Source organism: Mobula hypostoma, chromosome 7 (genome assembly GCF_963921235.1).
Source record: "Mobula hypostoma chromosome 7, sMobHyp1.1, whole genome shotgun sequence".
Lineage (NCBI taxonomy): Eukaryota > Metazoa > Chordata > Chondrichthyes > Myliobatiformes > Myliobatidae > Mobula > Mobula hypostoma.
In genome coordinates, this window is record NC_086103.1 from 17,696,711 (window position 1) to 17,723,857 (window position 27,147).

At 45.4% G+C, this 27,147-nt stretch overlaps 1 protein-coding gene across 8 annotated transcripts in view; it reads left to right on the forward strand.

Annotated features, from left to right (window-relative positions):
• faxdc2 (fatty acid hydroxylase domain containing 2) overlaps positions 1–27,147 on the forward strand; it is a 104,279-nt gene that overhangs the window by 50,482 nt on the left and 26,650 nt on the right. For all 8 annotated transcript variants that reach the window (XM_063053111.1, XM_063053106.1, XM_063053109.1 and 5 more), the window contains 2 exons: positions 20,627–20,832; positions 21,586–21,691. In XM_063053111.1, coding sequence (XP_062909181.1) covers positions 20,627–20,832; positions 21,586–21,691 — 312 coding nt within the window. The remainder of the gene's footprint in view (positions 1–20,626; positions 20,833–21,585; positions 21,692–27,147) is intronic.

Below are 27,147 nucleotides of genomic sequence, written 5' to 3' on the forward strand. Positions count from 1 at the left end.
TCTCTGCTCTTCAAGACTGCTTTGAGCACACTGACTGGCGCATGTTCAGGGAGGCTGCAACCGATGGCAACTCCACCAACTTAGAGGAGTACACGGCATCAGTGACTAGCTACATCAGCAAGTGCATTGATGACTTCACTGTGGCCAAGACCATCACTACACGCGCTAACTAGAAACAATGGATGACCGCGGAGGTGCGTGTGCTGCTAAGGACCCGTGACTCTGCCTTCAGAGCAAGCGACAAGGCAGCCCTAACAACAGAGAGGGCCAAACTGTCCCGGGCCATCAGAGAGGCAAAGCGTGCACATGCCCAGCGAATCCACAGCCACTTCCAGGACAGCAGCGACACGCGAAACATGTAGAAGGGCATTCAGGACATCACCAACTACGGGACAACATCACCTGACTGTGCAGGTGATGCCTCCCTCCCAGATGCGTTGAGCAACGTCTACGCTCGTTTTGAGGCGGAAGATGATGTGGCGGCGAGGAAGACCACTCCTCCTCCAAATGACCAGGTGCTGTGTCTTACTGTGGCTGATGTGAGGAGAAACCTGTGCAGGGTCAACCCACGGAAGGCTGCTGGACCAGACAATGTTCCTGGCAGAGTGCTTAGAGGATGTGCAGACCAGCTAGCAGATATTCTCACTGACATCTTCAACATCTCCCTGAGCAGCGCTGTCGTTCCTACGTGCTTCAAGGCCGCCACCATCGTCCCCACGCCAAAGAAGTCTTCAGTGTCCTGCCTCAACGACTACCATCCCGTTGCACTCAGATCCATCATCATGAAGTGTTTCGAGAGGCTCGTCATGAGGCACATCAAGACCCTGCTGCCCGCCTCACTGGACCCCCTGCAGTTCGCGTACCGTCCCAATCGTTCAACAGATGATGCCATTGCCATCACCCTCCACCTGGCCCTAACCCACCTGGACAAAAAAGACACGTATGTTCGAATGCTGTTCATAGACTTCAGTTCAGCATTCAACACAATCGTTCCTCAGAAACTGATTGGAAAGCTGAGCCTACTGGGCCTGAACACCTCCCTCTGCAACTGGATCCTAGACTTCCTGACTGGGAGACCTCAGTCAGTCCGGATTGGAAGCAGCATCTCCAACACCATCACACTGAGCCCTGGGGCCCCCCAGGGCTGTGTGCTCAGTCCACTGCTGTTCACTCTGCTGACCCACGACTGTGCTGCAACACACAGCTCAAACCACATCATCAAATTCACCGATGACACGACCGTGGTGGGTCTCATCAGCAAGAACGATGAGTCAGCATACAGAGAGGAGGTGCAGGAGGGATAGACATGAAGGAAAAGGAGGTGGGGTAGCGTTGCTGGTTAGAGAGGAGATTAACGCAATAGAAAGGAAGGACATTAGCCTGGAGGATGTGGAATCGATATGGGTAGAGCTGCATAACACTAAGGGGCAGGAAACGCTGGTGGGAGTTGTATACAGGCCACCTACAGTAGTAGTGAGGTTGGGGATGGCATTAAACAGGAAATTAGAAATGCGTGCCATAAAGGAACAGCAGTTATAATGGGTGACTTCAATCTACATATAGATTGCGTGAACCAAATTGGTAAGGGTGCTGAGGAAGAGGATTTCTTGGAATGTATGCGGGATGGTTTTTTGAACCAACATGTCGAGGAACCGACTAGAGAGCAGGCTATTGTGGACTGGGTTTTGAGCAATGAGGAAGGGTTAATTAGCGATCTTGTCGTGAGAGGCCCCTTGGGTAAGAGTGACCATAATATGGTGGAATTCTTCATTAAGATGGAGAGTGACATAGTTAATTCAGAAACAAAGGTTCTGAACTTAAAGAGGGGTAACTTTGAAGGTATGAGACGTGAATTAGCTAAGATAGACTGGCAAATGATACTTAAAGGGTTGACGGTGGATATGCAATGGCAAGCATTTAAAGATCGCATGGATGAACTACAACAATTGTTCATCCCAGTTTGGCAAAAGAATAAACCAGGGAAGGTAGTGCACCCGTGGCTGACAAGGGAAATTAGGGATAGTATCAATTCCAAAGAAGAAACATACAAATTAGCCAGAGAAAGTGGCTCACCTGAGGACTGGGAGAAATTCAGAGTCCAGCAGAGGAGGACAAAAGGCTTAATTAGGAAAGGGAAAAAAGATTATGAGAGAAAGCTGGCAGGGAACATAAAAAATGACTGTAAAAGCTTTTATAGATATGTGAAAAGAAAAAGATTGGTTAAGACCCTTACAGTCCCCTTACAGGCCCCTTACAGTCAGAAACAGGTGAATTGATTATGGGGAGCAAGGACATGGCAGACCAATTGAATAATTACTTTGGTTCTGTCTTCACTAAGGAGGACATAAATAATCTTCCAGAAATAGTAGGGGAACAAGGGTCCAGTGAGATGGAGGAACTGAGGGAAATATATGTTAGTAGGGAAGTGGTGTTAGGTAAATTGAAGGGATTAAAGGTAGATAAATCCCCAGGGCCAGATGGTCTGCATCCCAGAGTGTTTAAGGAAGTAACACTTGGAGTGGGATTCAGAGGAAGCCATTTTTGAATTTTTTGGGTTTTTTCCCATCGGCGTTCAGAAAGGCGGGACTACACAGGCATGTGACGTCGGGCAGTGAAGCGCGGAAGATTTAAAAGGAACAGAGCCTCATACAGCCGGCAACGTCGTTTGTGGGCGGCAGAGTGAGCCGGGAGCAGAGTGAAGGCTTAAGGGCTTCGGCTCAACGGGCTTAGGCGGAAACGGGCGAGGCGAGGAAGGTTTGGTATTCATTTTTTGTTGTTATTTGAGGAGAGGGGCAGTATGAGTGTGAGGGTAGCTTGTTGTTCTCGGTGCCAGATCTGGGAGGTCCTGGAGTCTCCAGGCCTCCCAGACGTCCACATCTGCGCCAGGTGCGCTGAGATGCAGCTCCTAAGGGACCGCGTTAGGGAACTGGAGCTGCAGCTCGATGACCTTCGTCCTGGCAGGGAGAGTGAGGAGTTGATAGAGAGGAGTTACAGGCAGGTGGTCACACCGGGGCCACGGGAGGCAGACAAGTGGGTCACGGTCAGGAAGGCGAAAGGTCAGGTACTGGAGAGTACCCCAGTGGCTGTGCCCCTTGACAATAAGTACTGCTGTTTGAGTACTGTTGAGGGGGACAGCTTACCTAGGGGAGGCGACAGTGGCCGTGCCTCCGGCACAGAGTCCGACCCTGTAGCTCGGAAGGGTAGGGAAAGGAAGAGGAGGGCAGTAGTAATAGGGGACTCGATAGTAAGAGGGTCAGATAGGCGATTCTGTGGATGCAGTCTGGAGACCCGGATGGTAGTTTGTCTCCCTGGTGCCAGGGTCCGGGATATTTCTGATCATGTTCAAGATATCCTGAAGTGGGAGGGTGAGGAGCCAGAGGTCGTGGTACATATAGGTACCAATGACATAGGTAGGAGAAGGGGAGAGGTCCTGAAAGGAGAATATAGGGAGCTAGGAAGGGAGTTGAGAAAAAGGACTGCAAAAGTAATAATCTTGGGATTACTACCTGTGCTACGCGACAGTAAGAGTAGGAATGCAATGAGGTGGAGGATAAATGCGTGGCTGAGGGATTGGAGCGGGGGGCAGGGATTCAAGTTTTTGGATCACTGGGACCCCTTTTGGCGCAGGCGTGACCTGTACAAAAAGGACGGGTTACACTTGAATCCTAGGGGGACCAATATCCTGGCAGGGAGATTTGCGAGGGCTACTGAGGTGACTTTAAACTAGAATGGTTGGGGGGTGGGAATCAAATTAAAGAGGCTAGGAGAGAGGAGGTTAGTTCACAATAGGGGGATGGGAACCAAGTGCAGAGAGACAGAGGGGTGTAAACTGAGGGTAGAAGCAAAAAGTAGTAAGGTGAAAAGTAAAAGTGGCAGGCCGGCAAATCCAGGGCAAAAATCAAAAAGGGTCACTTTTCAACATAATTGTGTAAGGGCTAAGAGTGTTGCAAAAGCAAGCCTGAAGGCTTTGTAAGTCAATGCAAGGAGCATTCATAACAAGGTGGATGAATTTAAAGTGCAGATTGTTATTAATGAATGTGATATAGTTGGGATTACAGAGACATGGCTCCAGGGTGACCAAGGATGAGAGCTCAACATTCAGGGATATTCAATATTCAGGAGGGATAGACATGAAAGAAAAGGAGGTGGGGTAGCATTGCTGCTTAGAGAGGAGATTAGCGCAATAGAAAGGAAGGACATTAGCCGGGAGGATGTGGAATCGATATGGGTAGAGCTGCATAACACTATGGGGCAGAAAACGCTGGTGGGAGTTGTGTACAGGCCACCTAACAGTAGTAGTGAGGTTGGGGATGGCATTAAACAGGAAATTAGAAATGCATGCAATAAAGGAACAGCAGTTATAATGGGTGACTTCGATCTACATATCGATTGGTTGAACCAAATTGGTAAGGGTGCTGAGGAAGAGGATTTCTTGGAATGTATGTGGGATGGTTTTTTGAACCAACATGTCGAGGAACCAACTAGAGAGCAGAATATTCTAGACTGGGTATTGAGCAATGGGGAGGGGTTAGTTAGCAAACTTGTCGTGAGAGGCCCCTTGGGGTAAGAGTGACCATAATATGGTGGAATTCTTCATTAAGATGGAGAGTGACATAGTTAATTCAGTAACAAAGGTTCTGAACTTAAAGAAGGGTAACTTTGAAGGTATGAGACGTGAATTAGCTAAGATAGACTGGCAAATGACACTTAAAGGATTGACGGTGGATATGCAATGGCAAGCGTTTAAAGATCGCATGGATGAACTACAACAATTGTTCCTCCCAGTTTGGCAAAAGAATAAATCAGGGAAGGTAGTGCACCCGTGGCTGACAAGGGAAATTAGGGACAGTATCAATTCCAAAGAAGAAGCATACTATTTAGCCAGAAAAAGCGACTCACCTGAGGACTGGGAGAAATTCAGAGTCCAGGAGAGGAGGACAAAAGGCTTAATTAGGAAAGGGAAAAAAGATTATGAGAGAAAGCTGGCAGGGAACATAAAAACTGACTGTAAAAGCTTTTATAGATATGTGAAAAGAAAAAGATTGGTTAAAACAAATGTATGTCCCTTACAGTCAAAAACAGGTGAATTGATCATGGGGAACAAGGACATGGCAGACCAATTGAATAACTACTTTGGTTCTGTCTTCACTAAGGAGAACATAAATAATCTTCCGGAAATAGTAGGGGACAGAGGGTCCAGTGAGATGGAGGAACTGAGCGAAATACATGTTAGTAGGGAAGTGGTGTTAGGTAAATTGAAGGGATTAAAGGCAGATAAATCCCCAGGGCCAGATGGTCTGCATCCCAGAGTGCTTAAGGAAGTAGCCCAAGAAATAGTGGATGCATTAAGTGATAATTTTTCAAAACTCTTTAGATTCTGGACTAGTTCCTGAGGATTTGAGGGTGGCTAATGTAACCCCGCTTTTTAAAAAAGGAGGGAGAGAGAAACCGGGGAATTATAGACTGGTTAGCCTAACATCGGTGGTGGGGAAAATGCTAGAATCAGTTATCAAAGATGTGATAACAGCACATTTGGAAAGCGGTGAAATCATCGGACAAAGTCAGCATGGATTTGTGAAAGGAAAATCATGTCTAACGAATCTCATAGCATTTTTTGAGGATGTAACTAGTAGGGTGGATAGGGGAAAACCAGTGGATGTGGTATATTTGGATTTTCTAAAGGCTTTTGACAAGGTCCCACACAGGAGATTAGTGTGCAATCTTAAAGCACACGGTATTGGGGGTAAGGTATTGATGTGGATAGAGAATTGGTTGGCAGACAGGAAGCATAAAGAGTGGGAATAAACGGGTTGGATGATCAGCCATGATCATACTGAATGGCGGTGCAGGCTTGAAGGGCCGAATGGCTTACTCCTGCACCTATTTTCTATGTTTCTATAAAGAGTAAAAGTGTTGATATTGGACCATTGGAACAGATGCTGGTGAGGTAATAATAGGGGACAAAGTAATGGCAGATGAACTTAATGGGTTCTTTGCATCTGTGCCAGAGTTCCGTGAGTGTCAGGAAGCAGGAGTGAGTGCAATTTCTATTACGAAAGGGAAAAGTGCTAGGCAAACTCAGAGATCTTAAAGTGGATAAATCTCCTGGACCAGGTGAACTACATCCCAGAGTCCTGAGAGAGGTTGCTGAAGAAATAACAGATGCATTGGTCATGATCTTTCAAGAGTTACTTGTTTCTGGCATGGTCTTGGAGAACTGGAAGATTGAAAATATCACTCCACTCTTTAAGAAGGGAGGAAGGCAAAAGGAAAGAAACTATAGGCCAGTTAGCCTAACCTCAGTGGTTGGGAAAGTGTTGGAGTCTGTCATTAAGAATGAGGTTTCGAGGTATTTGGACACTAATAATGAAATTATCCAAGTCAGCATGGTTTCTGTAAAGGGAAATCTTGCCAGACAAATTCTTTTACAATTCTTCAAGGAAGTAACAAGCAGGGTGAACAAAGGAGAGGCAGTGGATGTAATTTCTTGGATTTTCAGAAGGCATTTGATAAGGTGCCACACATAAGGCTGCTTAACAAGATAAAATCCAATCGCAATGCAGGAAAGATACTGGCGTGGATAGAGGAATGGCTGACAGGCAGGAGTCAGCATGTGGAAATCAAGGGGGCCCTTTCTGGTTGGCTGCCAGTGACTAGTGGTGTTCCTCATGGGTCTTTATTGGGACTGCTACTTTTCCTGTTGTTTGTGAATGATTTGGTGGCTTTGTGGCAAAGTTTACGGATGATACAAAGATAGATGGAGGTGTAGGTAGTGCTGAGGAAGCAATGCGATTACAACAGGACTTAGACAAATTGGAAGAATGGGCAAAGCAATACTGATGGAATACAGCGTTGGGAAATGTACAATAATGCATTTTGGTAAAAGGAACAATAGTGTAGACTATTATCTAAATGAGGAGAAGGTTCAAACATTAGAGGTGCAGAAGGACTTAGGGTTCCTCGTGCAAGGCTCCCAGAGGTTAAACGCAATTTTGACGTTTATTTCAAGGGGAATAGAATATAAAAGCAAAGAGATAATGCTGAGCCTTTATAAGACATTAGTCAGGCCACATTGGAGTATTAGCAACAGTTTTGGGCCCCACATCTCAGAAAGGATGTGTTGTCATGGAGAATCCAGAGGAGGTTCACGAAAATGATGCTAGGAATGAAGGAGTTAACATTGAAGAACGATTGGCAGGTTTGGGTCTGTACTTGATGGAATTTAGAAGAATGTATGGGGATCTCTTTGAAACCTACTGATTGTTGAAAGGACTAGATAGGGTGGATGTGGAGAGGATGTTTCCTTTGGTGGGGGTATCCAAAACTAGAGTCCACAGCCTCAAAATTGAGGGGGTGACCGTTTAGAACAGATGTAAGGAGGAAATTTTTTAGCCAGACAGTAATAATCTGTGGAATGCTCTGCCACAGACTGTGGTGGAGGCCAAGTTCATACGTATATTCAAGGTGGAAGTTGATCTTTTCCTGATCAGTAAGGGCATCAAAGGATATGGCGAGAAGGCATGTGTATGGGGCTGAGTGGGATCTGGGATCAGCCATGATGGAATTGCGAAGCAGACTAGATGGGCTGAATGGCCTAATTCTGCTCCTATGTCTTATGGTCACATGTCTTATTTCATCATCGAAATCATTGATATACACCATAAAAAGAAGCAGTCCCGACACCCATCCCTGCGAAACACCACTGGTCATTGGCCGCCCCAGAAAAGAAACCTTTTATTCCCACTCGTTGCCTTTTACCAATCAGCCAATGGTCTAACCATGCCAGTAATCTTCCTGTAATAGCATGAGCTCTTAATTTGGTAAGCAGCCTCAAGTATGACACCTTCAAACAATCCAAATATATGATATCTACTGCATCTTTTTAACTATCCTACTTGTAATCTCCTCAAAGAATTCCAACAGGTTCGTCAGGCAGGATTTTCCCTGAAGGAAACCATGCTGACTTTGTACTATCTTGTCCTGTGTCACCAAGTACTCTGTAACATCATCCTTAACAATTGACTCCAACATCTTCCCAACCACTGAGGTCAGGCTAACTGGTCTATAATTTCCTTTCTGTTGCCTTCCTCCTTTCTTAAAGAGTGGAGTGACATTTGCAATTTTTTAGTCCTCCAGAACCATGCTAGAGTCCAATAATTCTTGAAGGATCAGTCCTAATGCCTCCACAATCTCTACCACTATCTCTTTTAGAACACAGTGAAGACTGATGTAAAATAGATGAGGCATGGTGTTACAGGAAAGATTCTAGCATGGATAAAGCAGTGACTGATTGGCAGGAGACAAAGAGTGGGAATAAAGGGAGTCTTTTCTGGTTGGCTGCCGGTGACTAGTGGTGTTCCACAGGGGTTTGTGATGGGACTGCTAGTTTTTACGTTTTATGTCAATGATTTGGATGACAGAGTTTATAACTTTGTAGCATAGTTTGTTGGTGATACAATGATAGATGGAGGGGTAGACAGTTTTGAAGAAGTAGAGAAGCTACAGAAGGGCAGACAGATTAGGAGGGAGGAGAAGATGGCGGTGCCACGCAGTGCGTGCGGCCTCTCCGGTGAATGATATCGTATTTGTAAGTAGGATGTCATGCACAATCCTGATTTGATGGAGACAGACGTGAGAAGCATGGAGGAACATCTGGAGAAACTTCTGAAATGCCCGGTTCGCTGCCGCTGCTACTGTGCAATCGAGGGGAAGGCCCCAAACCCTTGGCTTTGCCTGTTGCTGGCGGCCGGGGCTGGGATCGAAGCGCTCGACAGAGATGGTGCTTGGTGCTCGGTGTCGGAGGGCTGGTCGGAGGCTCGAAGTTTTCGGACAGACTCAGAGTCGGCTATGGTTTGGTGCTTCCAGGGTGCTGCATCGGCAAGTTTGCGGTGCTGGAGGTTCATGGCAGGGAGAGTTTTTCTTCCTTCTACCGTCTGCGTGAGATGATGGGACTTTCGAGAGACTTTGAGACTTTTTTTTTTACCGTGCCCATGGTCTGTTCTTCTATCAAATTTCAGTATTGCTTGCACTGTTGTAACGATATGTTATAATTATGTGGTTTTTCTCAGTTTTTCAGTCTTGGTCTGTCTTTGTTTCTGTGATATCACACTGGAGGAACATTGTATCATTTCTTAATGCATGCATTAATAAATGACAATAAAAAAGGACTGCGTGTCCTCATAATCTAATCTAATTAGAAGAATAGACAAAGAAATGTCAGATGGAATACAGTGTCATAAAGTGTTTGGTCATGAACTTTGGTAGCAGAAATAAAAGCTTGTACTGCTTTCTAACTGAAGAGAAAATTCAAAAATCTGAGGTGCAGAGGAACTTGAGTCCTCATCCAGGAATCCTTAAAGGTTAACTCGCAGGTTGAATTGGTGGTGAGGAAGGCAAATCCAATGTTTGCATTGATTTCAAGAGGACTAGAATATAAAAGGAAGCATAGAAAGTACTGGTGAAGTTCGCAGAGTATTGTGAGCAGTTTTGGGCCCTTATCTTAAGTTTGTATACTTTCTTTGATAATAAATGTACTTTGAAATCTTATCTGAGAAAGGATAGGCTGAGATTGGAGAGGGTTCAAACAGTTTCACGAAAATGATTTCGGGATTGAATGCCTTGCCATGTGAAGAGCATTTGATGGCTGTGGGCCTATATTCACTAGAATTGAGAAGAATGAGGGGTGATTTCATTGAAACCTATCGAATGGTGAAAGGTCTTGAAAGAGTGGATATGCAGAGTCTAAGACCAGAAGGCACAGCCTCAGAATAGAGGGCCATCCATTTAGAATAGAGATGAGGAATTTCTTCAGCCAGAGAGTTGTGAATCTGTGGAATTCATTGCCACAGGAAGCTGTGAAGGCCAAGACATTGGGTTTATGTATGGCAGAGGTTGATAGATTCTTGATTAGTCAGGGAATGAAGTAAGGAGATTGGGGCTGAGAGGGAAAATGGATCAATTGTGATGAAATGCTATGGTAGACTCGATGGGCCAGAAGGCCTAATTCTGCTCCTATATCTTATGGCTTTACGATCATTGAGTTCAGCATTGGGAGTGGTGCACATGCTCCTGGCTACATCCATGATGTTCAGATTGAGAGCTTCATGTTCCAAGAGTGAACACCACCAATAACCTGTCCTGGTCTCACTACATTGGTGCAATAGCTAAGAAACCTCTACTTCCTCATGAGGCTGAAAATATTTTGCATGTCCCCATCGACCCTCACCCATTTTTATCAATGCACTACAGGAAGCATCCTATCTGGAAGCATCGCAGCTTCGTACTGCAACTGCTCCGCGCGTGGCTGCGGGAAACTGCAGAGAGTTGTGGACACAGCTCAGCACATCACAGAAACCAGCCTCCCCTCCCTGGACTCTGTCTACACTTCTCACTGCCTCAGTAAAGCAGTCACCATTGTCAAAGACCTTACCCATTCTGGACATTCTCCCTTCTCCCATGTTCCACTGGGATGAAGGTACAAAAGCCTGAACATGTACCAGCAGGCTTAATGATGCCTTCTACCCTGCTGCGCTCAGACTATTGATTGGCTCCCTAGTAGGATAAAGTGGACTCGAACTCACAAACTACTTTGTTATCACCTTGCACCTTATTGTCTACCTGCACTGTACTTTCTCAGTAACTATAACGCTTTATTCTGGATTCTGTTATTGTTTTCTCTTGTACTACCACAATGCACTGTGTAATGATCTGATCTCCATGAATAAAATAAGACCATAAGGTATAGGAGCTGAATTCAGCCATTTGGACCATCACATCTGCTCTGCCATTTCATCATGGCTGATCCAATTTTCCTCACAGCCCCAATTGCCTGCCTTTTCCTCATATCCCATCATGCCATGACCAATCAAGAATCTATCAACCTCTGCCTTAAATACACTTACAGATGCCTGCAAAGCTGTCTCTGGCAAAGAATTCTACAGATTCACCACTCTCTGGCTAAAGAAATCCCTCCTCATCTCTGTTCTAAAAGGACACCTCTCTATTCTGAGGCTGTGTCCTCTGGTCTTGGTCTCTCCCGCCCTAGAAGCCCAGAGCCATCAAACCCTCTTCAGATGACAAGCCATTAAATTTTGGAATAATTTTTGTGATCTTCCTTTGAACCCTCTCCAATGATAGCACATGTTTTCTAAGATGTTTTCCAAACCTGTTCACAATACTCCAAGTGAGGTCTCACTAGCCCTGTGCTTTATAAAGTCTCAACATTACATCCTTGCTTTTATATTCTAGTCCTCTTGAATTGAATGCTAACATTGCATCTGCCTTCCTCAACACAGACTCAACCTGCAAATTAACCTTTAGGGAATCCTGCACAAGGACTCCCAAGTCCCTTTGCACCTCTGATTTTGTATTTTTCTCTCAATTTAGAAAATAGTCAACCCTTTCATTTCTTCTACCAAAGTGCATGACAATACACTTCCCAACTGTATTCCATATGCCATTTTTTTGCCCATTTTCCTAATCTGTCAAAATATTTCTGTAGCCTCTCTACTTGTCAAAACTACCTGCCCCTCCATCTTTCTTCATATCATCTGCAAACTTTGCGACAAAGCCATCAATTCCACTGTCCAAATCACTGATATATAACATAAAAAGGATTGGTCCCAACAGACCCTGTGGAACACCACTACTCAGGCAGCCAACCAGAAGAGGCTCCCTTTATTTCCACTCTTTGCCTTCTGCCAATCAACCACTGCTTTATCCATGCTAGAACTTCCCTGTAATACCATAAGACCAAAGACATGGGAGCAGAATTAGGCCATTCAGCCCATCGAGTCTGCTCCACCATTCATTCATGGCTGATCCTGGATCCCACAGCCCCATACACCTGCCTTCACACCATATCCTTTGAAGTCCTGACTGATCAGGAAATGATAAACATCCATCTTAAATAAACTCATCCACATCTGTGGCAGAGCATTGCATAGATTTACTACTCTTTGGCTAAAAAAAATTCCTCCTTACCCTAGTTCTAAAGGGTCGCCTCTCGATTTTGAGGCTGTCCCCTCTTAATTCTGGATACCCCCACCATAGGAAACATCCTCGCCACATCCACCCAATCCAGTCCTTTCGATTTTCGGTAGGTTTCAATGATATGCACCACCCCCTGCGTTCTTACAATACAGGCCCAAAGCTGTCAAATGCAGTTCATATGTTAACATATTCATTCCCAGAGTCATCCCCGTGAAGCTTGACGAGACTCTCTCCAATGACAACATGTCCTTTCTGATATATACGGCCCAAAGCTGTTGACAATACTCCTAGTGTGGTCTGACTAGTGTCTTATAATGGCTCAGCATAATCTCCTTGCTTTTATATATTCTATTCCCCTTGAAATAAATGCCAACATTGCATTTGCCTTCTTTATCACAGACTCAACCTGTAAATTAACCTTCTGGGAGTCCTGCACGAGGATTTCTAAGTTGCTCTGACTTCTGATTTTGAATTTTCACTCCTGAGAGATAATAGAACATACTATTGTTCCTTTTACCAAAATGTATTCTCGTACACTTCCCAAAACTATATTCTATCTGCCACTTTTTTGCCCATTCTTCCAATTTGTTTAAGTCCTGCTGCAATCGCATTGCTTCCTCAGCACCACCTACCTCTCTACTTACCTTTGTATCATCCACAAACTTTGAAACAATGCCATCAATTCCATTATCTAATTCATTGACAGACAACACGAAAAGTAGCGGTCCCAATACTACCCCCTGGGGAACACCACTAGTCACCGGCAGCCAACCAGAAAAGACCCCTTTTATTCCCACTCGCTGCCTCCTGCCTGCCAGCCATTCTTCTACCCATGTCAGTATCTTTCCTTGAACACCATTGGACTTTATCTTGTTAAGCAGCCTCGTGTGGCACCTTATAAAACGCCTTCTGAAAACCCAAGTAAAGGACATCCACTGCTTCTCCTGTGTCCACTCTGCTTGTTACTTCCTCGAAGAACTGTAACAATTTGTAACAATATTTCCCTTTACAGAAACCATGCTGACTTTGACTTATTTTATCATTAGTCTCCAAGTACTCCGAAACCTCATCCTTAATAACAGACTCCAACACTTTCCCAACCACTGAGGCGTTCCCTTCTTTTGTCTTTCTCCCTTCTTTTGTCTTTCTCCCTTCTTAAAGAGTGGAGTGATATTTGCAATCTTCTAGTCCCCTGTGACCATGCCAGAATCAAGTGAGTCTTGAAAGATCATGACCAATGCATCTGTTATCTCTTCAGCAACCTCAGGGCTCTGGGAGGTTGTCCATCTGGTCCAGGTGACTTATCCACTTAAGACCTTTGAGTTTGCCTAGCACATTTCCTTTGTAGGAGCAATAGCACTCACTCCTGCTCCCTGACACTCACAGTCCACTGACACACTGCTAGTGTCTTCCACAGTGGAGGCAGATGCAAAGTATACGTTAAGTTCATTTGCCATTACTTTGTCCCCCATTACTGCCTCACCAGATTCAACTTCCAGTGGTTCAATATCAACTCTCACCTCTCTTTTGCTCTTTATATAACTGAAAAAACTTTTGCTATCCTACTTTATATTATTGCTAGTCTGCCCTCATATTTCATCTTTTCCATTCTTATAGCTTTTTTAGTTGCCTTTTGTTGGATTTGAAACTTCCCAATCATCCAACTTTCCACTCACTTTTGCTACCTTATGTGTCCTTTCTTGACTTTTATGCAATCCTGAACTTCCTTTGTCAGCCACGGTTGCCTACTCCTGCCATTTGAGAACTCTGCAGGATATATCTATCTTGTGCCTTCTGAACTATCCCATAAACTTCAGCCATCTCTGCTCTGCCGTCATCCCCACCAGTATCCTCCTCCAATCCATCTGGGCAAGCACCTCTCTCATGCCTTTGTAATTCCCTTTATTCCGTTGTAATTCTGATACATGTGACTTATGCTTCTCCCTCTCAAATTGCAGTATGAATTCAATCATATTATGATCACTGCCTCCTGAGGGTTACTTTTTGTGAAACTCTCTAATAAGGTCTAGGTTATTACACAACACCCGATCTAAGATGGTCTTTCCCTGAGTAGGCTCAAGCACAAGCTGCTCTAAAAAGTCATCTCATAGGCATTCAACAAATTCCCTCTCTTGCGATCCAACACCAACCTGATTTTCTCAATCCCCTTGCATATTGAACTCCCCATTACAATGTGTTATTAACCTCATTTCATGCCTTCTCCAGCTTCCACGACTCAGTGATGCCCACAATGTCACACCGACCAAACTCTAATTGTGCCATTTGTTTGTCCACCTTATTCTGAACGCTACGTGCGTTTAAATATAGTACCTTCAGTCCTGCGTTTAAATATAGTACCTTCAGTCCTGCGTTTTTCGCCTGTTTGAATTTTGCCTCTGTGGTACAATTAAACTCTTTGCTCTGTCTGCATTTGTACCCAATCATTAGCTTCTCCTTCCTTACGTTCATGTTACACCCATCCTCTACTTGTAAACCCCCCCCCCCCACCACTTCATCATTTCCCATCCCCTTTCCCTTGTTCATTTTTTCTCCTTGTCTGCCCTCTGGTGCTCCTCTCCACCCCCCCCCCCTTTTCTTTCTTCCTTCTATCCTCTCCTATTAGATTCCCCCTTCTCCAGCCCTGTATCTCTTTCATCAATCAACTTCCCAGTTCTTCCCTGTTCCTGAAGTTGGGGAAGTCCAGAACGAGGGGTCACAGTTTGAGGATAAAGGGGAAGCCTTTTACAACCGAGATTAGGAAAAGCTTCTTCACACAGAGAGTGGTGAATCTGTGGAACTCTCTGCCACAGGAAGTATTTGAGGCCAGTTCATTGGCTATATTTAAGAGGGAGTTAGATATGGCCCTTGTGGCTAAAGGGATCAGGGGGTATGGAGAGAAGGCTGGTACAGGGTTCTGAGTTGGTTGATCAGCCATGATCATACTGAATGGCGGTGCAGGCTATTTTCTATGTTTCTTCACCCTTCCCACTCCTGATTTCGCCTTTTACAATCACCTTGTGTTTCTCCCTCCCCCCCCTCCTACCACCTTTTAAATCTATTCCTCATCTTTTATTTTCCTCCAGTTCTACTGAAGTGTCTTGGCCCAAAATTGGTCCCCGAGGGGGATCAATATTCTCGCAGGCAGCTTTGTTCGAACTGTTGGGAAGGGTAATATAAACTAGTATGGCATGGGGGTGGAAACTGGAGTGAAGGGACTCAGGGTAGGGTGGATGGAAAAAAGTAAAGGTAGCATGCAGATAGACTCTCAGGAAAGGCAGGCAAGTGATGGGACTTCATTGCAGCCAACAGGCTCAGTATCAAAACATTAGGGATGCAGAAACAGGAAGGACAGCAATAACGGTACTCAAGGTGTTGTATCTAAATGTGTGTAGTATATGAAATAAGGTGGATGATCTTATTGCACTATTACAGATTGCCAGGTACGATGTTGTGGCCATCACTGAAACGTGGCTGAAGGATGGTTGTAGTTGGGAGCTGAATGCCCAAGGTTACACGTTATATCGGAGGAATAGGAAGGTAGGGAGAGGGGCTGGTGTGGCTCTGCTGGTAAAGAATGGCATCAGATCAGTAGAACGATGTGACATAGGATCAGATGATGTTGAATCCTTGTGGGTTGAGATAAGAAAACTGCAAGGGTGAAAGGACATTGATGGCAGTTATATACAGGCCTCCCAGCAGTGGCTGGGAGGTAGACCACAGGTTACAACAGGAAATAGAAAAGGCGAGTAAGAAGGGCAATATTATGGTAGTCATGGGAGATTTTAACATGCAAGTTGATTGGGAAAATCAGGTTGGTAATGGATCTCAAGAGAGTAAGCTTGTTGAATGCCTAAGAGATGACTTTTTAGAGCAGTTTGTTGTTGAGCCTACTGGGGGATCAGCTATACTGGATTGGGTGTGATGTAATGAACCGGAGGCAATTAGGGAGCTTAAGGTGAAAGAATCCTTAGGAACCAGTGATCTCAATATGATTGGGTTCAACTTGAAGTTTGATAGGGAGAAAGTAAAGTTTGTTGTAGCAGTATTTCAGTAGAGTAAGGAAAATTACAGTGGTATGAGAGAGGAGTTGGCCAAAGTAAATTGGAAGGAGCTACTGGCAGGGACATCACCAGAGCAGCAATGACGTGTGTTCCTGGGAAAAATGAGGAAGGTGCAGGACATGTGTATTCCAAAAATGAAGAAATACTCAAATGGTAAAATAGGGCAACCATGGCTGACTAGGGAAGTCAAAACTATTGCAAAAGTTAAAGAATGGGCATACAGCAAAGCAAAATTAGTGGGAAGATAGAGGATTGGGAAGTTTATAAAAACCCACAGAAAGCAACTAAAAAAAATAATTAGAAGGGAAAAGATGAAATATGAAAGCAAGCTAGTGAATAATATCAAAGTGGATAGTAAAAGTTCTTTCAAGTATGAGAAAATAAAAGAGAAATGAGAGTGGATATAGGATCGCTAGAAAATGCGGCAGGAGAAATAATAACGAGAGAAAAGGAGATGGCTGATGAACTAAGTGAGTATTTTGCGTCAGTCTTCACTGTGGAAGACACGAGCAGTATGTCTGATGTTGTAGTGTGTGAAGGAAGAGAAGTGGGTGTAGTTACTATTACAAGAGAGAAAGTACTCAAAAGCTAAAAGACCTAAAGTTATATAAGTCACCTGGACCAGATGAATTGCACCCGAGGGCTCTGAAAGAGATAACGTTAGAGATTGTCGTGGCATTAGAAATGATCTTTTAAAAATCTTTGGACTCTGGCATAGTGCCAGACGACTGGAACATTGCAAATATCACTTCACTCTAAGAAAGGAGGAAGGCAGCAGAAAGGAAATTATAGATCAGATAGCCTGACCTCGGTGGTTGGGAAGATGTTAGAGTCAATTGTTAAGGATGAGGTGATGGAGACTTGGTGACACAGGACAAGATAGTACAAAGTCCGCATGGTTTCCTTCAGGGAAAGTCCTGCCTGACAAACCTGTTGGAATAATTAGAGGGGATTACAAGTAGGATCGATAAAGAGGATTCAGTCGATGTTGTGTATTTGGATTTTCAGAAGGCCTTTGACAGGGTGCCACATATGAGGCTGCTTACCAACCTAAGAACCCATGGTATTACAGGAAAGGTACTAACATGGTTAGAGCGTTGGCTAATTGGTAGGAGGCAGTGAGTGGGAATAAAAAGATCTTTAAACGACAGGAATTCCACTGCTACCAACCTTATAGTTCCCACACCTCGCACTTCCCGTTTCTACCTCCTACCCAAGATCCACAAACCTGCTTGTCCTGGCCGACCTATTGTCTCAGCTTGCTCCTGCCCCACCGAACTCGTTTCTGCAAACCTCGACACGGTTTTATCCCCCCTTGTTCAATCCCTTCCGACCTACGTTCGTGACACTTCTCACGCTTAAACTTTTCGATGACTTTAAGTTCCCTGGCCCCCACCGCTTTATTTTCACCATGGATGTCCAGTCCCTATATACTTCCATCCCCCATCAGGAAGGTCTCAAAGCTCTACGCTTCTTTTTGGATTCCAGACCTAATCAGTTCCCCTCTACCACCACTCTGCTCCATCTAGCGGAATTAGTCCTTACTCTTAATAATTTCTCCTTTGGCTCCTCCCACTTCCTCCAAACTAAAGGTGTAGCTATGGGCACCCGTATGGGTCCTAGCTATGCCTGCCTTTTTGTTGGCTTTGTGGAACAATCTATGTTCCGTGCCTATGCTGGTATCTGTCCCCAACTTTTCCTTCGCTACATGGACGACTGCATTGGCGCTGCTTCCTGCACGCATGCAGAGCTCGTTGACTTTATTAACTTTGCCTCCAACTTTCACCCTGCCCTCAAGTTTACCTGGTCCATTTCCGACACCTCCCTCCCCTTTCTAGATCTTTCTGTCTCTGTCTTTGGAGACAGCTTATCCACTGATGTCTACTATAAGCCTACTGCCTACTCACAGCTATCTGGACTATTCCTCTTCTCACCCTGTCTCTTGCAAAAACGCCATCCCCTTCTCGCAATTCCTCCGTCTCCACCGCATCTGCTCTCAGGATGAGGCTTTTCATTCTAGGACGAGGGAGATGTCTTCCTTTTTTAAAGAAAGGGGCTTCCCTTCCTCCACTATCAACTCTGCTCTTAAATGCATCTCCCCCATTTCATGTACATCTGCTCTCACTCCATCCTCCCGCCACCCCACTAGGAATTGGGTTCCCCTGGTCCTCACCTACCACCCCACCAGCCTCGGGTCCAACATATTATTCTCCGTAACTTCCGCCACCTCCAACGGGATCCCACCACTAAGCACATCTTTCCCTCCCCACCCCCCTGCATTCCGCAGGGATTGCTCCCTACGCAACTCCCTTGTCCATTCGTCCCCCCCATCCCTCCCCACTGATCTCCCTCCTGGCACTTATCTGTGTAAGCGGAACAAGTGCTACACATGCCCTTACACTTCCTCCCTTACCACCATTCAGGGCCCCAAACAGTCCCTCCAGGTGAGGCAACACTTCACCTGTGAGTCGGCTGGGGTGATATACTGCGTCCGGTGCTCCCGATGTGGCCTTTTATATATTGGCGAGACCCGACGCAGACTGGGAGACCGCTTTGCTGAACATCTACGTTCTGTCCGCCAGGGAAAGCAGGATCTCCCAGTGGCCACACATTTTAATTCCACATCCCATTCCCATTCTGACATGTCTATCCACGACCTCCTCTACTGTAAAGATGAAGACACACTCAGGTTGGAGGAACAACACCTTATATTCCGTCTAGGTAGCCTCCAACCTGATGGCATGAACATCAACTTCTCTAACTTCCGCTAAGGCCCCACCTCCCCCTTGTACCCCATCTGTTACTTATCTTTATACACACATTCTTTCTCTCACTCTCCTTTCTCTCCCTCTGTCCCTCTGAATATACCCCTTGCCCATCCTCTGGGTCCCCCCCCCCCTTGTCTTTCTTCCCGGACCTCCTGTCCCATGATCCTCTCTATCCCTTTTGCCTATCACCTGTCCAGCTCTTGGCTCCATCCCTCTCCCTCCTGTCTTCTCCTATCATTTTGGATCTCCCCCTTCCCCTCCAACTTTCAAATCCCTTACTCACTCTTCCTTCAGTTAGTCCTGACGAAGGGTCTCGGCCTGAAGCGTCGACTGCACCTCTTCCTAGAGATGCTGCCTGGCCTACTGTGTTCACCAGCAACTTTTATGTGTGTTGCGTAAAAGGATCCTTGTCTGGTTGGCTGCCAGTGACTAGTGGAGTTCCGCAGGGGTCGGTGTTGGGACCACTTCTTTTTATGCTGTATATAAATGACTTACATGATGGAATAGATGGCTTTGTTGCCAAGTTTGCAGATGATACGAGGATTGGTGGAGGGGCAGGTCGTGTTGAGGAAATGGGTAGGATGCAGAAGGACTTAGACAGATTAGGAGAATGAGCAAGAAAGTGGCGAATGAAATATAATGTTGGAAGATGCATGGTCATGCACTTTGGTAGTTGAAATAAATGTGTGGACTATTTTCTAACTGGGGAGAAAATCCAATAATCTGGGATGCAAAGGGACTTGGGAGTCCTTGTGCAGAACCCCCTAAAGGTTAACTTGCAGTTTGAGTTGGTGGTGAGGAAGGCAAATGCCATGTGAGCATTTATTTCAGGGGGTTCAGAATACAAGAGCAAGGATGTGATGCTGAGGCTTTATAAAGCACTGGTGAGGCCTCACCTTGAGTATTGTGAACAGTTTTGGGCCCCTCATCGCAGAAAAGATGTGCTGGATTGGAGAGGGTCCAGAGGAGGTTCGCAAAGACGATTTCAGGAATGAAAGGGTTATCATACGAGGAATGTTTCCTGGCTCTGGGTCTGTACTCGCTGGAATTCAGAAGGATGGGGAGGGGGTGGATTTCATTGAAACTTTTCAAATGTTGAAAGGACTAGACAGAGTAGATGTAGAAAGGATGTTTCCCATGGTGGGGGAGTCTAGGACAAGAGGGCACAGCCTCAGGATAGAGGGGCACCCTTTCAAAACAGAGACGTGGAGAAATTTTTTTAGCCAAAGGGTGGTGAATTTGTTGAATTTCTTGCCACGTGTAGCTGTAGAGGCCAAGTCGCTGGGTGCATTTAAGGCAGAGATTGATAGGTTCTTGATTGGACTTGGCATCAGAGGTTATGGGTAGAAGGCCGGGAATTGGAGTTGAGGAGGAGAAAAAAAAAAGAGTCAGCCATGATTGAATGGCAGAGCAGACTCAATGGGCCAGATGGCCGGATTCTGCTCCTGTGCCTTATGGTCCAAAATATGAACTGTACTTTTTCTATAAATGCTGCCTGGCCTGCTGAGTTCCTTCCGCATCTTTTGTGTGATTCTTGAAAGATCATTAGGAATGCCTCCGCAATCTCTTTAGCCACTACTTTCGGAATCCTGGGGTGTACACCATCTGGTTCAGAGCTTCAGTCCTTTCAGTTTCCCAAGAATCTTCTCTCTAGTGATGGTAACTATATGCAAGACAAGCTTTTCACTGCATCTTAGCATATGTGACAATAATAAACCGTCAACTCTGGAGGAAAAGAGGGGAGAAGCAGAGGCAGCAAGATCCCATTTGTGTCTGCCATTCACGAACTTGCTATTTCTTTCACAGGTGGAGTCGGCAAAGCTACTGCTGGCCATTCGGACGGTGGTGTTCAACCAGGTTTTCCTGTCCTTACCCATGCTTCTGCTGCTGTACCCCATCATGAAGTGGAGGGGTAACCCGTGTGGGCCTGAGCTGCCCACCTTCCACTGGGTGCTGTTTGAGCTCTGCTTCCTCGGCCTGCTTGAGGAGATGATCTTCTATTATTCCCACAGGTGAGTGAGAACCGTCACCTTATCCTAACTCACAAGCACCGATCTACTCCTTACCCCAGCCACCCCCCCCCCCACTGTCTGATGCATGTTACTTCCTGTTCAACAACACCTCTACGCCTCTATCCCTCAACACAGGAACAGATCCTTCAGGCCACTGTGTCTGTGTGGATCCTATCTGCCTGCTTGTGATGCGTGTCCCTCCACTCCCTGCCTGTTCATGCCTCTTGAGCTGCTGAATGTGATATTGCAACAGTTGTAAGGGTCTGACCTCTGGAGGTCCCTTCACTGACCCACTTGCCTGTTTCATCCGAAACTATACAGGAAATGGGTGTGGGAAAAGGCTCCTCAGTTCTTTATAGTTTTTAACTGACTCTAAGATCAATCTGGCCCTTTCCTCCCACATAACCTTCAATTTTTTAGAAATTCTCCACTTGGCCCCTTGGCCATATCGGTATTCTGATTGTGAATGGCTGTCCCAATGCCTGCATGATCCCACTAGTCAAAGACTGGTTTATGCCTAATCTCTGCTTCTGTCTTATAACCAATTCTCAATCCCCCAATTCATGTGTGTCAACATTCAATTACAAAGTACACTGCGGGTCAAGAAGAGAATTAATGTTTCACCCGGGTTATTGGCTGATGGGTGTACCATGGACCCGGGAAAAGTGGATTTAGTGACGTGTGCAGATAGAGAGTTGGTAAGGTGCCACCTTTATTGTTTGGCTGATTGGCTTCTGTATTAATTCTCTCCAGGTTATTCCATCATCCAACACTTTATAAACATATTCACAAGAAGCACCATGAATGGACGGCACCAATTGGAGTAATCGCCTTGTATGCCCATCCAGTTGAGTATGTGGTAAGTGGTGTTTAGGGGAAATTTGGAAGGCACAGGATAGATGCTTCCCAAAGATAAACAAGTATTCTGAAGGGAGGATGAGATGACCATGGCTGACAAGTGAAGTCAAAGACAGCATAAAAGCAAAAGTGAGGGCATATAATATTGCAAAAATAATTGGGAATGTAGAGTATTGGGAAGCTTTTTAAAACCAACAGAAGGGAACTAAAACATTTTCTAAATGGGAGGAGAATTCAAAACTCCAAGGTGCAAAGGGACTTGGGAGTCCTCGTATAGGATTCCCTAAAGGTTAACTTAATGGTTGAGTCTATGGTGGGGAAGACAAATGTAATATTAGCATTAATTTCAAGAGGACTAGAGTAAAGCAAGGATGTAATGCTGAGGCTTTATAAGGCACCGGTGAGGCCTCACTTGAAGCATTGTGAGTAGCTTTGGGCTTCTTATCTCAAGGTTGTATAATTTATATATTCTTTGATGATAAATGAAATCTTTCATATGTTATCTAAGAAAGGATGTGCTGACATTGATAGGATTCAAAGGAGTTTAACGAAAATGATTCAGGAATGAATGGATTAATGTATGACGAGTGATTAGACAATAGGTGCAAGAGTAGGCCATTCAGCCCTTCCAGCCAGCGCCAGCACCACCATCCACTATGATCATGGCTGATCATCCACAATCAGTACCCTTTTCCTGCCTTCTCCCCATATCCCTTCACTCCGCTGTCTTTAAGAGCTCTACCTAACTCTTTTTTGAGAGAATCCAGAGAATTGGCCTCCACTGCCTTCTGAGGCAGAGCATTCCACAGAACCAGAACCCTCTGTGTGAAAAAGTTTTTCCTCAACTCCGTTCTAAATTGTCTACCCCTTATTCTTAAACTGTGGCCTCTGGTTCTGGACTCCCCCAACATCGGGATTGACGGCTCTGGGCCTGTACTCTCTGGAGTTTAGAAGAATGATGGGGGATCTCATTGAATATTGAAAGGTCTAGATAGAGTAGGTGTGGAGAGGAAGTTTCCTATGGTGGGGGAGTCTAGGACCAGAGGGAAAAGCATGAGAATTGAGGCACATCCATTTAGAACAGAGATGAAGGAAATCTTACTTAGCCAGAGGGTGATGAATCTGTGGAATTTGTTGGCATAAACCGTTGTGGAGGCCAAGTTATTAGGTATATTTACGAATGCTAATAGGTACTTGATTGATCAGGGTGTAAAAGGTTATGGGGAGAAGGCAGGAGAATGGGGTTGAGAGCAATAATATATCAGCCATGATGCAATGGTAGAGCAGAATAGATGGGCTGAATAGCCTAATTCTGCTCCTATGTCTTGTAGTGTTATGGTTTTAATGAAGGGTTGATTAATCTGTCCTCTTATAGCGTGGAATGTTAGAATGACTCGAAATCATTTAATTCATGGAGCTGAACTCAATATACTTAAATTGGAGATAAATACTTGAAAGTTCGAGGATGGAGGGCAATGGGGAACTGGTGCAGAAGAGGAGTTCAGAGTAAATTGAGTGGTGAGGCAGGGTTGAGGGGCTGAATGACTCCTCCTGCTCCTGTTCACGTTTTCCTGTGTTCGTGGGTGATGGAGACAGGGTCCCCTCAACAGTTCGAATGTGCCTGTGACTGTACAATGACAATGTGCATGTGAGATGCACGGGTTGTGATGAAACTGGTGGGATCAATAACTGACCCGGTTCTCCCTCTACTCCCCCTCCGTTCTCCTCTCCTCTACTTGCCCAAACATGCCCCCCCATCCCCCTCCCACCCTTCCCTCCATCCCCTCATCCCCCCACTTCCCTCACTCCCTGACACTTACTCTCCCCCTCCCCTCCCATCCTCAACCCTTCTCACTTCTACCTCCCCAACACACTCCCCCCTCACCGCACCCCTCCCATCCTCACCCCCTTCCTCACCCCCTTCCTATCCTCAACCCTTCTCACCTCTACCTCCCCAACACACTCCCCCCTCACCCCACCCCTCCCATCCTCAACCCTTCTCACCTCTGCCTCCCCAACACACTCCCCCCTCACCCCATCCCTCCCATCCTCACCCCCTTCCTATCCTCAACCCTTCTTACTTGTACCTCCCAAACACACTCCCCCTCACCCCACCCCTCCCACCCTCACCCCCTTCCTATCCTCAACCCTTCTTACTTGTACCTCCCCAACACACACCCCCCTCACCCCACCCCTCCCATCCTCACCTCATTCCCCTTCCCATCCTTAAAGCCCTCACCTCTATCTCCCCCACACTCCCACACACTCTCCTCCCTCACCCCACCCATTTTCAACCCACTCCCCTTCCCATTCTCACCCCCTCACATCTACCTTCCCCACACACTCTCCCCCTCACCCTACCTCTCCCATCATCCCACTCCCCTTCCCACCCTCACCCCCTCACATCTACCTTCCCCACACACTCTCCCCCTCACCCTACCTCTCCCATCATCCCACTCCCCTTCCCACCCTCACCCCCTCACATCTACCTTCCCCACACACTCTCCCCCCCACCCTACCTCTCCCATCACCCCACTCCCCTTCCCATCCTTAACCCCCTGTCACCTCTGCCTCCCCAACACACTGTCCCCCTCACCCCACCCCTCCCATCCTCATTCCCCTCACCCACCCCTCCTATCCTCATTCCTGTCACCCACCCCTCCCATCCTCACCCCCTCTCTCACATCTATGTCCCCAACACTCACTCTCCCAACCTCACCCATCCCCTGCCCCTCCCCTTCCAACCCCTTCCCATCCCCTCCCACAACACCCACTGTCCCCCTCCTCCACCCGCTTCCCTCCCATCCTCACCCCTCCTTACCTCTACCTCCTGCAACACTCAATCTCCCTACACTCATTCACTTGCAAAGATATTAGCATTACGCCAGTAATAGTCAAGGTGAATATTAAAAATGCAAGTTCTGAGGGTGATGTTATAGTTATGGGCGACTTTAATTTCCCAGATATTGAGTGGGAGAACCCAGTGACTAATGGATTACAGGAAAGTGAATTCATTGAGTTATTGAATGATTGTTTTTTGACCCAGTATGTCAGTGAGAGGGGAGGCTTATCTAGATTTGATATTCTGGAACAATCAAGATAGAATTCTGAGTGTGGAAGTTCTTGAGCCTTTAGGAACAAGTGATCATAACATTGTCTGTGTCAAAGTTTTTTTGGGAGAGCCTATCAGGAAAAACCAAAGCAATTAAATTGAATTTCAGAAAAGCAAACTGGAAGGAAACTGCTTCACATTGAGTCAGTTGAGGTTGATTTAAAGAGTTAATACATGCAGTGCAGGAAATGTTCGTACCCGGTCAGGATAAAAACCATATATCGACTACATGGATGAATTAAGATGTACATTAAAAATTATTGAAGAAAAGATAGCTATGTAAGAAATACAGAAAAAATAGAAATGAAGTTAACCGTAGGGCATATGAAAACATGAGAGCTATAGTTGAGAGGAAAATTCAGATTGCAAAAGTCAGGTTGAAAAAGATATTGCTGATGATGCTAAGATTGACCACAAGAGATATTTTCAATACTTTAGTCATAAAAGAAAAGTCAAGGAGTAGGTTAGGTGTATTAGGAATAATAGTGGGGTGATAAGTTATGCAGAGAAGGACATAGTGGATACTCTTAACTTGTATTTTACTAAGGAATTCGCCTATGAAGATGTTAGCAAAACACCAGTAAGTGTAGAAAAAAATAAGGCTGTTTTAAATGACTTAGAGTTCTTAGAAAGTGAGGTCCTGTGTCAGGTGAAAAAGCAGAAAGTTAATAAGCCTCCAGGGCCAGGCAACATATATCTAAGGGTACTTTAGGAGGTTGTTATTATATATACAAAGGCCTAACATGTATTTTCAAAAGTCAGTCTGCTGAAATCCCCAAGGACTGGAAATGGGCTAACATTGTCCCGGTATATAAGAAGGGTAACCATACTGACCCTGATCAGTAAGATTAAAGTGTATTGTAGGTAAGTTAATGGAAACATTAATAAAGAATGAGATGGAAAAGCAACTGATAAGAATAGACATGTCAGCAGAAAGCTATCATGGGTTCAAAAAGGAGAAATCATGTTTTACTAATATGCTGGAGTTCTATAAGAAGCAACTAAATTTTATGATAACAATTGTGCAGTTAATATCATTTACTTGGACTTTTAGAAGGCTTTTGAGAAGAAACTCCACAAGAGGTCAGTACTCAAATTACAGGGATTCATGGTAAGGTATGTGAATGGGTGCCGAATTGGCTCAGAAATAGAAAACGAGTTATGGTGAGAGTACCACTTTCACACCTAGAAGATGTTTGAAGTAGGGTTCCGCAGGGATCATTTTCGGGGCTGCTGCTGTTTTTAATTTACATTAATGATTTGGATAAACATAACAAATAAACTGGTAAAGTTCTCCAATGACACAAAATTAGGGCGACAGGCTGATAACATTCAGGCAGCAGAATCAATACAATTAGATCAAAACACAATCTAGATGTGGTAGATAAATGGCAGATGAAATTTAATGTAAGTAGGTAAAATATTATATTTGGGAAGGAGAAATAGTAGATACAAATATCCAAAGGGGGAGTCTTGAGTTAGAAAGTGCGCTGTATGAGATAGATTTGGGAGTGCTGTGAGGGCGATCGTCTTCATCCAGCGGCCCAGTCAGTGGCGGGAGCAGAGCTCAGCGAATTAAAAAAGGGGCCTGTGAGGTGGCCATTCTTGGGAGTGGGTCAGTGGTGAGAGTAGGAGTGACAGGCTTCGATATGAAAGAGGCGTTGGCTCTTGGTAAGTTTCCATTAAGGTTCCCTTTTTTTATCTTACTGTATTTAGTGTAGTAAATGGCTGTTGTGTGTTCTTCATGGTGGATGCTGGAGTCCTGAGAGACCCAGTATCTCCCAGGGAACTACATCTGCGTGAAGTTTATCCGGCTGTAAGTCCTTGAAGATCGTGTTAGGGATCTGGAGCAACAGCTGGATGATCTGCAGCTTGTATGGGAGAGTGAGGAGATGATTGATCAGAGTTACAGGGAAATAGTCAACCTGAAGTTGCAGGAGGTGAGCAGCTGGGTGACTGTCAGGAGAAAAGGATATGTGAATAGGCAGTTAATGCAGAGCACCCCTGTGGCCATTCCCCTCAATAATAAGTTTTGTGTACTGTTGTGGGGGATGACTTCCCAGGGGAATGCCATGGAGACCAGGTTACTAGCGCTGAGCATGAGTCCATGGTGGAGAAGGGAAAGCGGTCGTGGTAGGGGACCCAATAATCAATGGAACAGGCAGGAGATTCTGTGGACTTGAATGAGACACCTGGATGGTACGGGATGTCTCGGATCTCGTTCATAGCATTTTGGAGGTGGAGGGAGAGCAGTAAGATGTCTTGGTACATATTCATACCAATGACATAGGAAAGAAAACCAGAGAGGTCCTGAAGAGAGAACTTGGAGAGCTAGGTTGAAAGTT